General features: G+C 42.7%; 2 protein-coding genes across 4 annotated transcripts in view; both read right to left on the reverse strand.

The window, feature by feature from the left end:
• C18H12orf42 (chromosome 18 C12orf42 homolog) overlaps nt 1–12437 on the reverse strand; it is a 136640-nt gene that overhangs the window by 55243 nt on the left and 68960 nt on the right. The window contains exon 2 of one of the 3 annotated variants that reach the window (XM_059245374.1): nt 8807–8978. The exons of the other annotated variants lie outside the window; for them this stretch is intronic. Within the exon in view, the coding sequence (XP_059101357.1) occupies nt 8807–8812 (6 nt within the window). The 5' untranslated portion in view covers nt 8813–8978. The remainder of the gene's footprint in view (nt 1–8806; nt 8979–12437) is intronic. 3 annotated transcript variants of the gene reach the window in all.
• On the reverse strand, nt 4711–5167 carry LOC131894997 (large ribosomal subunit protein eL27-like). Its single transcript, XM_059245376.1, has one exon. The coding sequence runs from the start codon at nt 5119–5121 to the stop codon at nt 4711–4713; it is 411 nt and encodes a 136-aa protein (XP_059101359.1). The 5' UTR covers nt 5122–5167.

Below are 12437 nucleotides of genomic sequence, written 5' to 3' on the forward strand. Positions count from 1 at the left end.
TGTGAGTTTCATTAAAGGGATTAGTGAACATTTCCTGGGCATGCAGGAATTTGTTTTTTTACTCAGCTACACCATGTGCCACAAACAGTTCATGAAACTGAGATTTTAGTGAAGGGTGACATACATTGCACAATAGATATCAAATGGACATTTTTTTTTGATGTTGACACCAAGATGAAAACTAGGTAAGGTCAAAAGTAATGGGGAAACGTTAAGAGCAATACTCTTAATTTTTAAATATTTTTAATTATCTACATGTTTGGAGGGGTGTGTGTACATCAGTGCAGTGTCTTCAGAGGGCATCAAAGCCACCGGATTTGGAGTGACTGACAGTTGTGAGCCACTCAGTGTGGGTGCTGGGAACCGAACTCCTGTCCTTTGTAACAACAGTAAGTGCTTTTAACCGTTGATCCATCTCCCCATCCCCTCCCCCACTCTAATTTATATACAGAAATAAGATACGGCTTCTCAGATGGGAGTACTTTAGAATTAGACTCACGGGCAAAGGCGGTAGGTAGTATGTGGTGACCTAGAGGAGGGTCACTACAAACACAGGGAATGTCTAGCAGACCAGAAGGTAGAGCTGTGGAAAGGAAGAAGCAGTCAGGAGACAGGAGAGGGGATGTTCAAGTCAGCTGTTGGGACCTTGAAGTAATCAACAAAATTTGAGAGGGGAAATAGCAACAGATATTGAATAAATAACAGTGAATGAAGTAACCAAAAGGACGATTTCACTCGATTATAGTGAGAAGCAGTTTATTAAATGTTTTGTCAGTACCAATTGTCCATCAATGTTTATATGCCATTTTCATTGTTTGGATATGACTGAACATTATATCATTGCTTAGATATTGAATACATTGTACGTATAACACTTTCAATATTGAAGATAGTATCTATTTCAAAGTCGAACTCATAACAGTGGGAGCAAGGGCTGTCCCTAACGCTTTGGCTGGCTTTTGGGAATCTAGTCCTCATACTGGTTGTCTTGCCCAGCCTTAATACAAGAGATGGTGCTTAGTCTTACTGCAACTTGATATGCTGTGCTTTGCTGATATCCATGGGAGGCCTGCCCCTTTCTGAACAGAAACTGAGGAGGAGTGGATGGCTGGGCTGTGGGGCGGGGTGGAGGGGTGAGATGGGGGAGAAAATGAGAGGAGAGGAGGGAGGGGAAACTGTGGTCAGAATGTGAAATAAATAAATTCAATTAATAAAAAAGAAAGGAAAAAATATTAACTAAACCTTTTCTTCCCCTTAAGTCATTTTTGACCAGAGTGTTCTGTACCAGCAACAGAAATGAAGCTATAACAATGTCCAGTTAGATCCCTCTGTCATCTCTGCTCCTCGGTTTCTATTTTTTCCTAGGGCTTCCTTCCCAGCAATCGTTATCCTTACTTTAAAATGGAATGCTAAGTAACCCTTCAAGGCTGCAGAAGTAGCTGTTGTAAGGCAGTCCCAAATCTATTCTTCTCAAACCCACATCATGTAGCCTCCTTTCCTTAGTGCGGACACATCCAGCCACACAAACGCACAAAGCCAGGCAGGTGACCCTGACCTGTTTCTCTCTTGCTCTCCTGATCTGCTCAACTTTGAATCTCACCTCTCAAGATCCTCAGACCCACTCACTCCCCCACAGTCCTTTAGTACCCATGAGCTTAGCTGCGTATAGCCTTGTTTACCTTCATAGAATTCTACTTTTCATATTCTTTATTCTGAAAGAAAAACCTAAATAAGGTACACTCTTCACTGTGTTTTAAACAGCTGTCTGTAACTGTCACTTTTAAAAAACATCTGGGGAAATATATATTTTATAATACAAATTCTGATGCAAAATGCCTATGGCAGAGTCCAAGAGTATACAGTGATTAAAAAAGAAATCTCCCCAGGCAATTGATGCAGATAGCAAATAACTTCTATTAGAACACCACACCGGGCTGGCTCAGCAGCACCACCCAGAAGCCTATTACACCAGGAGGTTCTCTCACTCCACCTACATCTACTCAATCAGGATCTGCATCATCACAGATTCCAGCTGATTAAAGACCTAGACGACATTTTGATGTAAAGGATTTAATGCTTTCTATAGGCAAGGAAGCTGGTCGTGAACCAGGCTCCCTCCTCTTCCTCTACCTGCAGACCAGAGGACTCACTCCTCTGCAATCTAAATATGGCAAACTATGGAAGTCGAGGCATCAAAAGCGAATACAGTCCCTGCCCCTCACCTTATTCACCCGGTGCCTTAGCATAGTTCCTGCTACGTGAGATGTGAGGCTTTATTGGTCCATGTTGGATTGAACTGAATAGAATTGATGTTTCAGAACATACCTTGAAGTGCACTGTTACATTCAGAGTGTGTGTTTCATGGAGCTGCGACTGAACTGGAAAGATGAAGAAGAGGCTGCCAGTGTTGTGAGACAAAGGAACCTGACTCCTTAAAAAAGGGACAGCTCACTATCGGGAGGGGACGGCTCTCCATGAAGACCTGTTGCAATCACTTGATTCAGTATCTGAACTGGGCACGTGCTCTATATTTTAAAGCCCCCACCCTTCTTTTTTCTTTTTCTTTTTTTTTTTTTTTTTTTTTTTTTTTTTAGGGAAGCGCAAACTTTCACCACAAAGATACAAGAACAGTCAATATTGATCTTCTTGACAAATGGCGCACCTCATGCCACAGGCCGCTCGGGCGTCTGCTAGGCACAGCAGCCTTCCCCTTTGTCAGGAAATAATGCCAAGTGGCCTCGTGCACTATCAGCTGCAGATCACAAATATTGAAAAGAAATAAATTTCGCTGAATGAAAAGCACCTTTCTTTGTTTTCCAACCCTCTCTCTTCCCAAGTCATGTTGATTTTGGGGCTGTGCACACTCCCAGCACCTGTACTTTTCAATTGTTTGTTTGCCAAGCCCATTGTGGTTTTCTTTCTTGGCTTGAGGATCCATTCTAAGTACAGTAGCCAATGAAATCCTATTTTCTTTCTCCCTTGGCATTATGTAAGGGACGCAGCAGCTTTGGGCCACCTACAGCAACTGTAATTAGAGGACACAGGAGGACAGAGTAAGAAATCGGAGATCCTGTACCTGGACTTCTCCCTTAGGATCATGGGAAATGCATCACCCCTGCAGACCAAAGGCAAAAACAGGGATTTCTGCAACAGCCTTATTGTTTGGTGGAGGTCTTAACATCCTTAAAGGTGATGCTTTTTAACTTGTGTTGCAGAAATCTGCAATCATTCTTTAACTGAGAATTGAGACCTAAACAATAACAATGTAAGAAATAATCTTGCAATGTGTATACTACAGTCTGAATAACCACAGCGGTCGAGTACCTACTATGGGAGTGGGGAGCGGAGGGAATCTCTAAAGCAAAGGGCAATAGGCTACATAATGCTTTGGGGAGATAAAAGGGAAACTAGGAGGAGTAAATGGGGAGGAGAGGAGAGGAGTAAAGGAGGGGACAGGAGCCAGCACAACTAACATGGAAGCCTACTACTGCAGAAGTTTCCGAAATACATATACATATGTAAAGCAAATTTCAATGAAGTCACCGTGTAATGGGGGACAGAATGCTCCAATCAGACATCCCATGCCACCAAGTAAAACCACCAGTGCCAGAAATTGGTTACATCACATTGAGTTGTTGGCCAAAGGGGTCCCCGGCATCACAAACTATTGCCCTGGTTATCAGTTGTTCTCCACGCCCTGATGGTAAAGCCTTCCTGCTGAGGAAAACACTTAGGTCATGAGCACAGAGGCACAGAGTTCATGCTGACTAGACGCTTCACCCATGCGCTGTCTAGTGTTCACAGTGCTGGAACCCACTCTGGACACTGCCAGAGGAGAAAAGGAATCATTCATATCACCCGGTGACCAACCCAGTGACCTACAACAGTGACCCACCTACGAGGCTACTCTGACCACACAGAAGGGCTTCTGTCATTTTTCTTTCCCCTTTTAGTTTACTTTCGTGAATTTGCGAGTCCAGATTACAGTTCTGGATCCCCATGGCTTGTGTAAAGCAAATACTTATATTTGAGCACGTCACTGCGTACTCCATCCTATTGGTTGTGGAAACTTTAGTTGAGGACCAATGGTAAACGGAGATTCTGTCAACACTCCTTGAGTGGAGGTTTCACGATGAGAGATGGCAGAGGCCGGGGCTGTGGCAGTTCTCCGACTACAGGAAGGCTTCCTGTCACTCTTCGGCTGAGACAGGCTGAGCTGGGTGGCCTGTATTCCTGTGCTATTCTTCCTGGGACCCGGTGTGCTGTGTTTGTAAGATGCGGAGTCAAAAAGCAAGCTGTGTTCCCGGAAGTTAATTTTACTCTAGGTAAAACTGATTGTTTCTGATAAGGGTTAGTACACAGGAGGCTACTACTCACTGACCTACACTCACTCGGCCTTGGGAAGAAATCCCTAGGTAATCTACTTCTCCCCCAAACTAAAGGGCCTACAATCAAGAGGTATGTTTTATTGTTGTCAATACCTGGAGTAAGCCCTAGAGTAAAAAGCTGAAACTGCACTCCTTAGGTACATGCCAATTGCAGCTGCTTTCGGCTTCTTACAACACTCAAAAGTTACAGGACATTTCAGAGGAAACATGGAAATACCATGGTTCTTGTATAGCAGGAAATCCAGATCCATGCAAAATGGATTTGTAGAAAGAGTCGTTTCTTTTTTTTTTTTTTTTTTTAATGATGGGAACAAAAATATACCTAAAAGTGAAGCTTCTGGAAAAACCATTTGTTCTTCTCTGTCTTGTATCTTTCCTCAAACTTGACCTTGGCCTCCTGCCTGGCCTTGAGTTTCAGGGCTGGGTTTCTAAAGACATCCTTGTTGACAACTGTTTTGTCCAAGGGGATGTCCACAGAGTAGCTTGTGGGCATGAGGTGATTGTAGTTATAAACTTTCACAAAGGACTTGATCTTTGACCTCTTGGCGATTTTCTTCTTGCCCATGGCAGCTGTCACTTTTCGGGGATAGCGGTCAATTCCAGCCACCAGGGCATGACTGTAAGGGCGGTCTGAGGTGCCATCATCAATGTTCTTCACGATGACGGCTTTGCGTCCGGAGTAGCGTCCAGCCAGGACCAGCACCACTTTCCCGGGTTTCATGAACTTGCCCATTTCGACAGCAAGGAGCCGGTACCCAGCAGAAAGGAAAGAAGGCCACTTCCGCCGTAAGAGTCGTTTCTTAAGAAAAGCTATCCTGTAGGCTAGAGAGGTTGTTCGGTGGTTAAAAGTATTGGATGCTCTTCCAGAGGACTCTGATCCTATTCCCAGCACCTACATGTCAGCTCACAACCATCTGTAACTCTGGATGGAAAGGATTCAGTATCTTCTTAGGATCTCCAAGGAAACTAGGCATGCATAAACATACATGCAGGCAAAATAATCACACAGAAGACAAAAAATAAATAAACTTAACAATTTTAAATTATTGTGTAAGAATAATCACCTCTAGACATACTAAAATTTATATTTCAAAATAATTCCTCATAAATCTAGCCCAATAGGAACTATAAAATACACTAAACAACATCAGTAACGCTGAAAGAGAAGAAGGATCCTTCCGAAAATAAAAAAATATATATATCAGAAATTGTTTACAATATTGAAAATGAAATTGCTAAAAGGAAAGGATTTCAATAATGTTCTCATAAGTAGGTTTATAGAAAATAAGCCAGAAAAAATCCTTATGATCACTTAAGACATAATATTAATGAAATATTATTCATCATAGTACACAAAATTGATGACAAAATAACATTTTTTTAATTTTGTGGGTCCTGACTAATAATCATATGTTGCTATTATTTATGGCACATGTATTAATAGTAAGGTATTTTAAAGCTAAAAGCTTTATTGTTTTATTACCATTAACAGGTGACATTTACATTTTGCTCTGCGACCCAGGTCTTGACAGTATCTGTAGAATTTTTTCAGAATAAATCTTAAATTCCCACAGGCAATTGGACAAGGGCAAAAATCCTGAGCTGAGTGAATAAATTCTGCATCTCTTCCCTGTGTCATTTAGAGGTGGCCTTTCTGTCTTGGGAGATCACTTCCTACCACAGCTTAAAACATCTAAGACCAGTCTCTGGCCGCATGACTAGAAAATCATAACATCTGCCATCGACTGGAAGCGCATGTTTTCTGGACTAAAAGACCGCACAGCACAGATGCACTTTGGTGACTTTCTCTGATCTTTGGCATCTCAGGCTGATGCCATTCTGATTTACATTCTTTTGTGATCTGTCCGGGTGATATTTGTTTTATTTATATCCTTTGTCATGCATCTCCGAGAACGTTAAGATCTCTTTGTCACTATTGAAATAAGTTTCACAATAAAGTGCCATAGTGTGGGTTTTCTTTCACCGTCTGGGCGTTCCAACCACTCTTACGACCTGGAAATTCCTGTTTTGCAGTTTTACAAACCTCTTTCCCTTTTTCTTTTCTTTTTTTTTCTTTTCTTTCTTTTTTTTTTTTTGTGTGTGTGTGTGTGTATGTGTGTGTGTGTGTGTGTGTGAAAATGATTCATAGACTCTCTTTGTGTGTGTCTGTCCTCTTCCTCCCCTCCCTCCTCTCCTTCCTCCCTCCATCCTACCCCCTATCTCTTGTTTTCCATTTTCTTTTAAGTTTTCCTTTCTACTTTCCAGGGACTTCCTTCTCTCACATGGCATATCACACAGTTCCTCTCCAGTGACTTTCTTGATCATGCGACGTCTTCTTTTTAAACGATGGCATCGTAACCACGTGTTTGGGATATTTCGTCTCTTCTCTCATTGGGGTGTGGTGTAAGGATTCTGTCCTTAATTACGTCATCAGCCTGCCATGGTGTCCCAGCCTAAAAAGCGGGCGGGCCCTCTGTGCGTCCCTCTCTTTCCTTTCCCTCCCTCTCTCTCTCCTCTCTCTCCTCTCTCTCTCTCTCTCTCTCTCTCTCTCTCTCTCTCTCTCTCTCTCTCTCTCTCTCCCTTTCTCTCCCTCCTCTCTCCCAATAAAGCTCTAAAAAGGTAACCATGGCTGTGATTCTTCCAATCAGCACTCTCCTCCGCCGGCATGGCCTCTGCGGGCAGCGGGCAGCCACGAGCAGAGCGCTGTTTAACCAACATTTGGGGTCTGCAGGGTCAGGTATGGATGAGTTTGGTCTGTTTGCTTCTCTAAACTCCCCTCCTCTGTGTATTTCAGTCTATCCCATGTTAAAGACTTCCCTCAGGGACCTGAAGAGGTTTGACTACCCACTCACTTTTTCCTTTAACTTTTTCCCTTCTAAAAGTATTTATTTTTTTTAGCCAGGCGGTAGTGGCGCACACCTTTAACCTCAGCACTCGGGAGGCAGAACCAGGTGGATCTCTGTGAGGTCAAGGCCAGCCTGGGCTACAGAGCGAGATCCAGGACAGGCACCAAAACTACACAGAGAAACCCTATCTCAAAAAAACAAAAGCAAAAAAAAAGTATTTATTTTTGAGAAATTGTTTTATGGACACAATGTATTTTCATCATATCTATCCCTCTATTTCCACTCCCACTCTCTACACACTATTTCTCTCTCTCTCTCTCTCTGTCTCTCTCTCTCTCCTCTCACAAATTCATGACCATTTCCTTTATGATTATTGTTGAGAGATACATAGAAAGATAGCTAAATATAAACTACTATTACTAAGCCCAATTCATGTGCCCATATGTATTGGGCACAGACAACCTATCAGGGGACTTGTCCTTGAAGAAAGCCGACCACCCTCCCTCAGCAGCCGTCAACTTCCTGTAGCTCTTCAACCAGAGGTGGAGCCTTGAATGAGTTCTTCTCCATCCATGCTGGAATGTTGATTAGTATGGTCTTGTGCATAGGACCTCACTGTTGGGAATTCGTGGGCACAACATCCTGGTCATGGCCAGGAGACATTACAACAGTCCCTTCACTTTTCATAGTAAAGCACTAAACACTAAAAGTCCAGCTCCAAGCTTTAGACTCAGGTGTGCCGGCCATACAGTAAGCGTCCCAACACCAAGGGACAGCAAGCCTGTCTTTCCTATGACAGAATCCCGGGGGTTCAAGCAAAAAACATTTCTTAAGCCCATTTGTTTGTTTTCTCAAATCCAAGGCTGGGAGATATTCTGGAAGAAGAAATCCAGGGCAACAGAACAGGAGGAAATGGTCTGAAGGTCCTTATAAAAGGCAACTAAATAAAATTGCAAGGTATTACTGTGTAATCTCCATGTCATCCTCGAGTTGAGAACTTTTTATCTTTGTTTCTAGGAAGTAAATCCTTGTCTTGACTCTGCAGGGTGAGCCAAGGGTGGTGGAACTCAGAAGCCAGCCTCTTACCAGCCTCCTTTAAAGCCTCCCCCCACCCCCCACTAGCTGGTTGGTAAATAAAGGAGGCATTGGGATCTGGGTTTTCTGTGGTATATGAGACAACGCCTCTCCTTTCAGGCCCCTGGAAGCCACTGCTTCCTGTTGAAATTGTCATTTTTTTTTAAGCATCTTTACTTTCAAAGAATTATTGAAGTGAATCACTTGATAAACAGTCCCCTCTGTGACCTTATCCTTAAACATAGGTACATTCCATCAAAGTGGCACTTGTCAATCATTTCCAGAATCAAATGAGACAAAAATAAAAATGTACAGTCTTTATAAGAAACATTGAGCTACCCCAGGGAAGCTCTGAAAGCCAAGAGCTACTGGCCTGACGTGACCAGGCTATGCCAGGTTCCACAGGGCTCCGAGAGAGCTACACGTATCAATCCCTTAGCTACCTGCAAGCAATGTGCAATATGCAAATTAGAAGTCTCTGTTCCGTCGTGAACTCACCGGCATTTGAGGGGAGGAGATGTGTGAAGTATGGGAAGCGCACAATGTCTGACAATGCAGCCCTCACTTGTCTTCGCTAGCTAAGGTAGGCCACTTTTTCCAGAAGACTATCCATACCGTAGTTCCCAGCCAACTCCTTCAAAACGGTCTTCCGACCACAGGCAACTGATCCCTATGGAAGAAGTAAAGGCTGTGCTCCTTACCCAACCAGTACCACCCAAGGCAAATACCTGGACCCATGAGGAATCCCTCCAATCGCAGGAGTCTGGACCGAGACACATTCACCCTGGTGACTGGAAAGAGAAAGACTTCCACCCCCAAGCAGTGACACAGAGCTGTGGAGACAAAAAGACTAATTTGGAGGAAGCTGCAGCACGGCTTGGCAGAGAACAGCAGTGCTCAGACCCCGGGACTCGGATTAATCCCTGCTGTTCTCCAACTGCCTCTGATAGTCACCCGGTACACGGTCCTCCCTAAGCTTTAGGTCCTCAGTCAGGTACTGGGCTTTCTCCAGGGTGATTCCTGTCAGTGGGGATGTTTTCTATTGGAACGAAGTGCCAAACACAGAGGTGGTAAGGGAGTGGATGAACTGAGCAGAAAATATCAATGAACATTGAAAAGGAGAAGACAAGGATTGCAAAGTCTTTTCTTTTTGAAGTCTCTTTTAGAACATTAAAATGGAGAACAAAAGAGATCTAGGCCTCAGTTTAGACATACAGAGACACCTGGGTCCTCCTATCCACAGAAAAACTGGAGAAACATCTGTGATACATTTGGTCACATTTCTCAACAGTGTTTGAGGTCCTTACATGTTCTGCTTGTCCTAGGAGTTTGTCCTGGTATCTTCCAGATGATCAAAATTACTACCTGTATTTCATTATTAATTGGCCTGTCAGATGGGGTCAGTTTTCCTTATCTATTATTAGCCTTCTTTTTATTAGACCATAAATAAAATGCGACTGATCTCCTGTCTATGCCAGCCCGTCCATTATTATATACTGCATACACACACATACATACACATACAAGCATTGTGAATATTTGAGACCCAAACATTGAGGAGGCATATGCATACAGAGACAAACCATCACAAAGGTATAATCATCACCTCAATATTCAGAAGGAACAAAAATGAACAAAGTGAAAAAATGTAAAATAGGTCACCATCTATCTCCTTGATAGCTGTTGAAATGTATATAACTAAACTTAAAGATGGTGCTTTTCAATAACATATAAATTCCAGATCCTTCCAGGTCCTCCTGGTGTACTTGAACAAAAGAACCATAATTCAATTATCCAATGATTTATTATAAAACACTTTGCCTACACTGGATATTTGGATGTGTAAACATCAGAGTACTACACCCCCACCATCCCAGGCTTCACATTTCAGATTTCATTAGCCAATAAAACCAGGTTTATTTATAATAAAGTTAAGCCTTTCAAACCACTGACCATGGAAACCAGATTTTGAAATAATTCAGATTTGTGTTTCTGTTCTTTCTAATTAAGGGTAATATCGGGAAGCGCAGACAGTGGGTAGCATTGTTCAAGCACCATGGATTTAAGCAAGAAAATCTGATTATCAGCTCATGTCAGAAGCCAAGCGATAATGCAGCTTAGCATTCGTTCGGGCTTTTTCTTTGGCCAAAAGATAATTACCGTTCATGAGGCCTTACGTAAGTGTATCTAATATCTAAGGCCCTAAAACTTTATGAATAGCAAAAGCATACAATGAGCAAAGAAGAATTATCATACTTACTATTTCTATGCCTTGTTCCAGCATGATAATTTCATTACCTAGCAAAGTCGAACCTCTAAAATCAAAGTATCATTTCTTAAAGGACAAGAAGTTGAACACACTGGCAAGGTTTTCTGCCCAATTTCCTCTGGGGAAAGTTATTTCTATCAAATAAGAAGCAGATGAGGCAGAATTTTAATAGGAAATGTACCAAGGGGACTTGGAGTTACCTAACAAGGTCATTGCACAAACAGACATTAAGCTGGACTAAGACGTTGTTTTCTTCCACATGCGATTATTTCTCAGACTTATGCCATTGCTGAGTGTGAAGCTTCCTACTGTCAAGCAGATACACAGCGAGAGCAGAAAAGCTCTGACAGAAATGAGTGTCTGAGGGAACACTGCTGAATACAATCAATGCGGATCCGTGTCTCAAAGAAGAAAGGCCAGAGACCCAGAGCACAAAAATGACTTGAAAGAGTCGCTTGACATTTGGCACATGAAACCAAATCTAATGGTGAAGATGATGAAATCAGATTGTGAAAGAGTTCAAGGTAATATGCAAAAAAAGCCTTTTTAGCAACTGCTTTGGTGGGTATATATATAGTCTTTGGCTATAATTTTTTATTTTTAGCAATATATTTTGCTTTCTTGTCACTATATAGCAGGAGCACTAATACTTTATTGAGTGCTTGCTATAGATCATTGTTATAAACACTCTGGACCAGTGGTTCTCAAACTGTGGGTCATGACCCCCTCAGGGGTCACGACCCTTTCACAGGGGTCACATATCAGATATCCATCATCTCAGATATTTGCATTATGATTCATAACAGTATCAAAATTATAGTTAAGAAGTAGCAAGGAAAATAATTTTATGGTTGGGAGTGAGCACAACATAAGGAACTGTATTAAAGGGTCACAGCATTGGCAAGGCTGAGAACCACTGCTCTAGACATTTCAACTCCTCATAACAACTTTGCAGAATCAGGATTTTGTTTACCACGTTTTACAAACGATGAAAATGACACAGAGAAGCTTCCACCACCCCAGATTTTATAGAGTTCTTTGTTTTATTTACCTTCACAATTAGAGCAAGTTTTATCATTCACATTTCTGATGGGTAGCTGAAATCATTCATAGTTCCCAGCATTGATGCTGCATGATCTATACTCAGAATGTTTGTGCTACACTGACATTCACCCAAAAGGCATCCTGAAGCAAAGAGAAGGGGCTGGGGCTCAGAAGGAGAATTAGACTGCTGACCCAGGCATGAGCAATCAATCCGAAGAGCTACATCCCAAGCCAGGCCTGAGCAATCAGCAGATCACCACATCCTCCACCAAGCAGAAGCCAAATGGAAACAGTGTCTTGAGTTCCCTCCTTCCCGTGGTCCTTGAGGCAGAATAGGGAGTGTGAAAGCACTTTAGGAAGGATCAAGTGTCCTGCTGCATAGGGGCAGACACGCTGCATTAACACCGGAAGCACATGGCTGACAAAAACGATGAACACCGACCCTGTGTGGATCTGACCTATACATTATGGTTGTGTAGCTTGGTGTTCTTGAGGGACTCCCAACAGCAGGAGTGGGTGTGTCTCTGACTCTTCTGCCTAAGATTGGGACCCTTTTCCTCCGACCGCGGTTGCCACATTCAACCATGATATGAGGGTGTGTGCCCGGTCTTACTGTATCTTGTTAGGCCACGTGCAGTGGATATTCCTGGGAGACCTGCTCTTTTTGTCTTTAAAGGCAAACAGAGGAGATGGTCCTGGAAGAGAGGGGAAGTGGGGGAGGGACTTGGAGGAAGGGAGGGAGAGGAAACTGCAGTCAGGATGTATGAGAGAAGAATAAAGGTTTAAAAAAAAAAATGCCCATGGCCCTACTGCAGC

The sequence above is a fragment of the Peromyscus eremicus genome, chromosome 18 (assembly GCF_949786415.1).
Source record: "Peromyscus eremicus chromosome 18, PerEre_H2_v1, whole genome shotgun sequence".
NCBI lineage: Eukaryota > Metazoa > Chordata > Mammalia > Rodentia > Cricetidae > Peromyscus > Peromyscus eremicus.

Bases quoted from the DNA above. Each gene is read 5' to 3' on its own strand.
- LOC131894997 (XM_059245376.1), bottom strand. From the start codon at position 5,121: ATGGGCAAGTTCATGAAACCCGGGAAAGTGGTGCTGGTCCTGGCTGGA.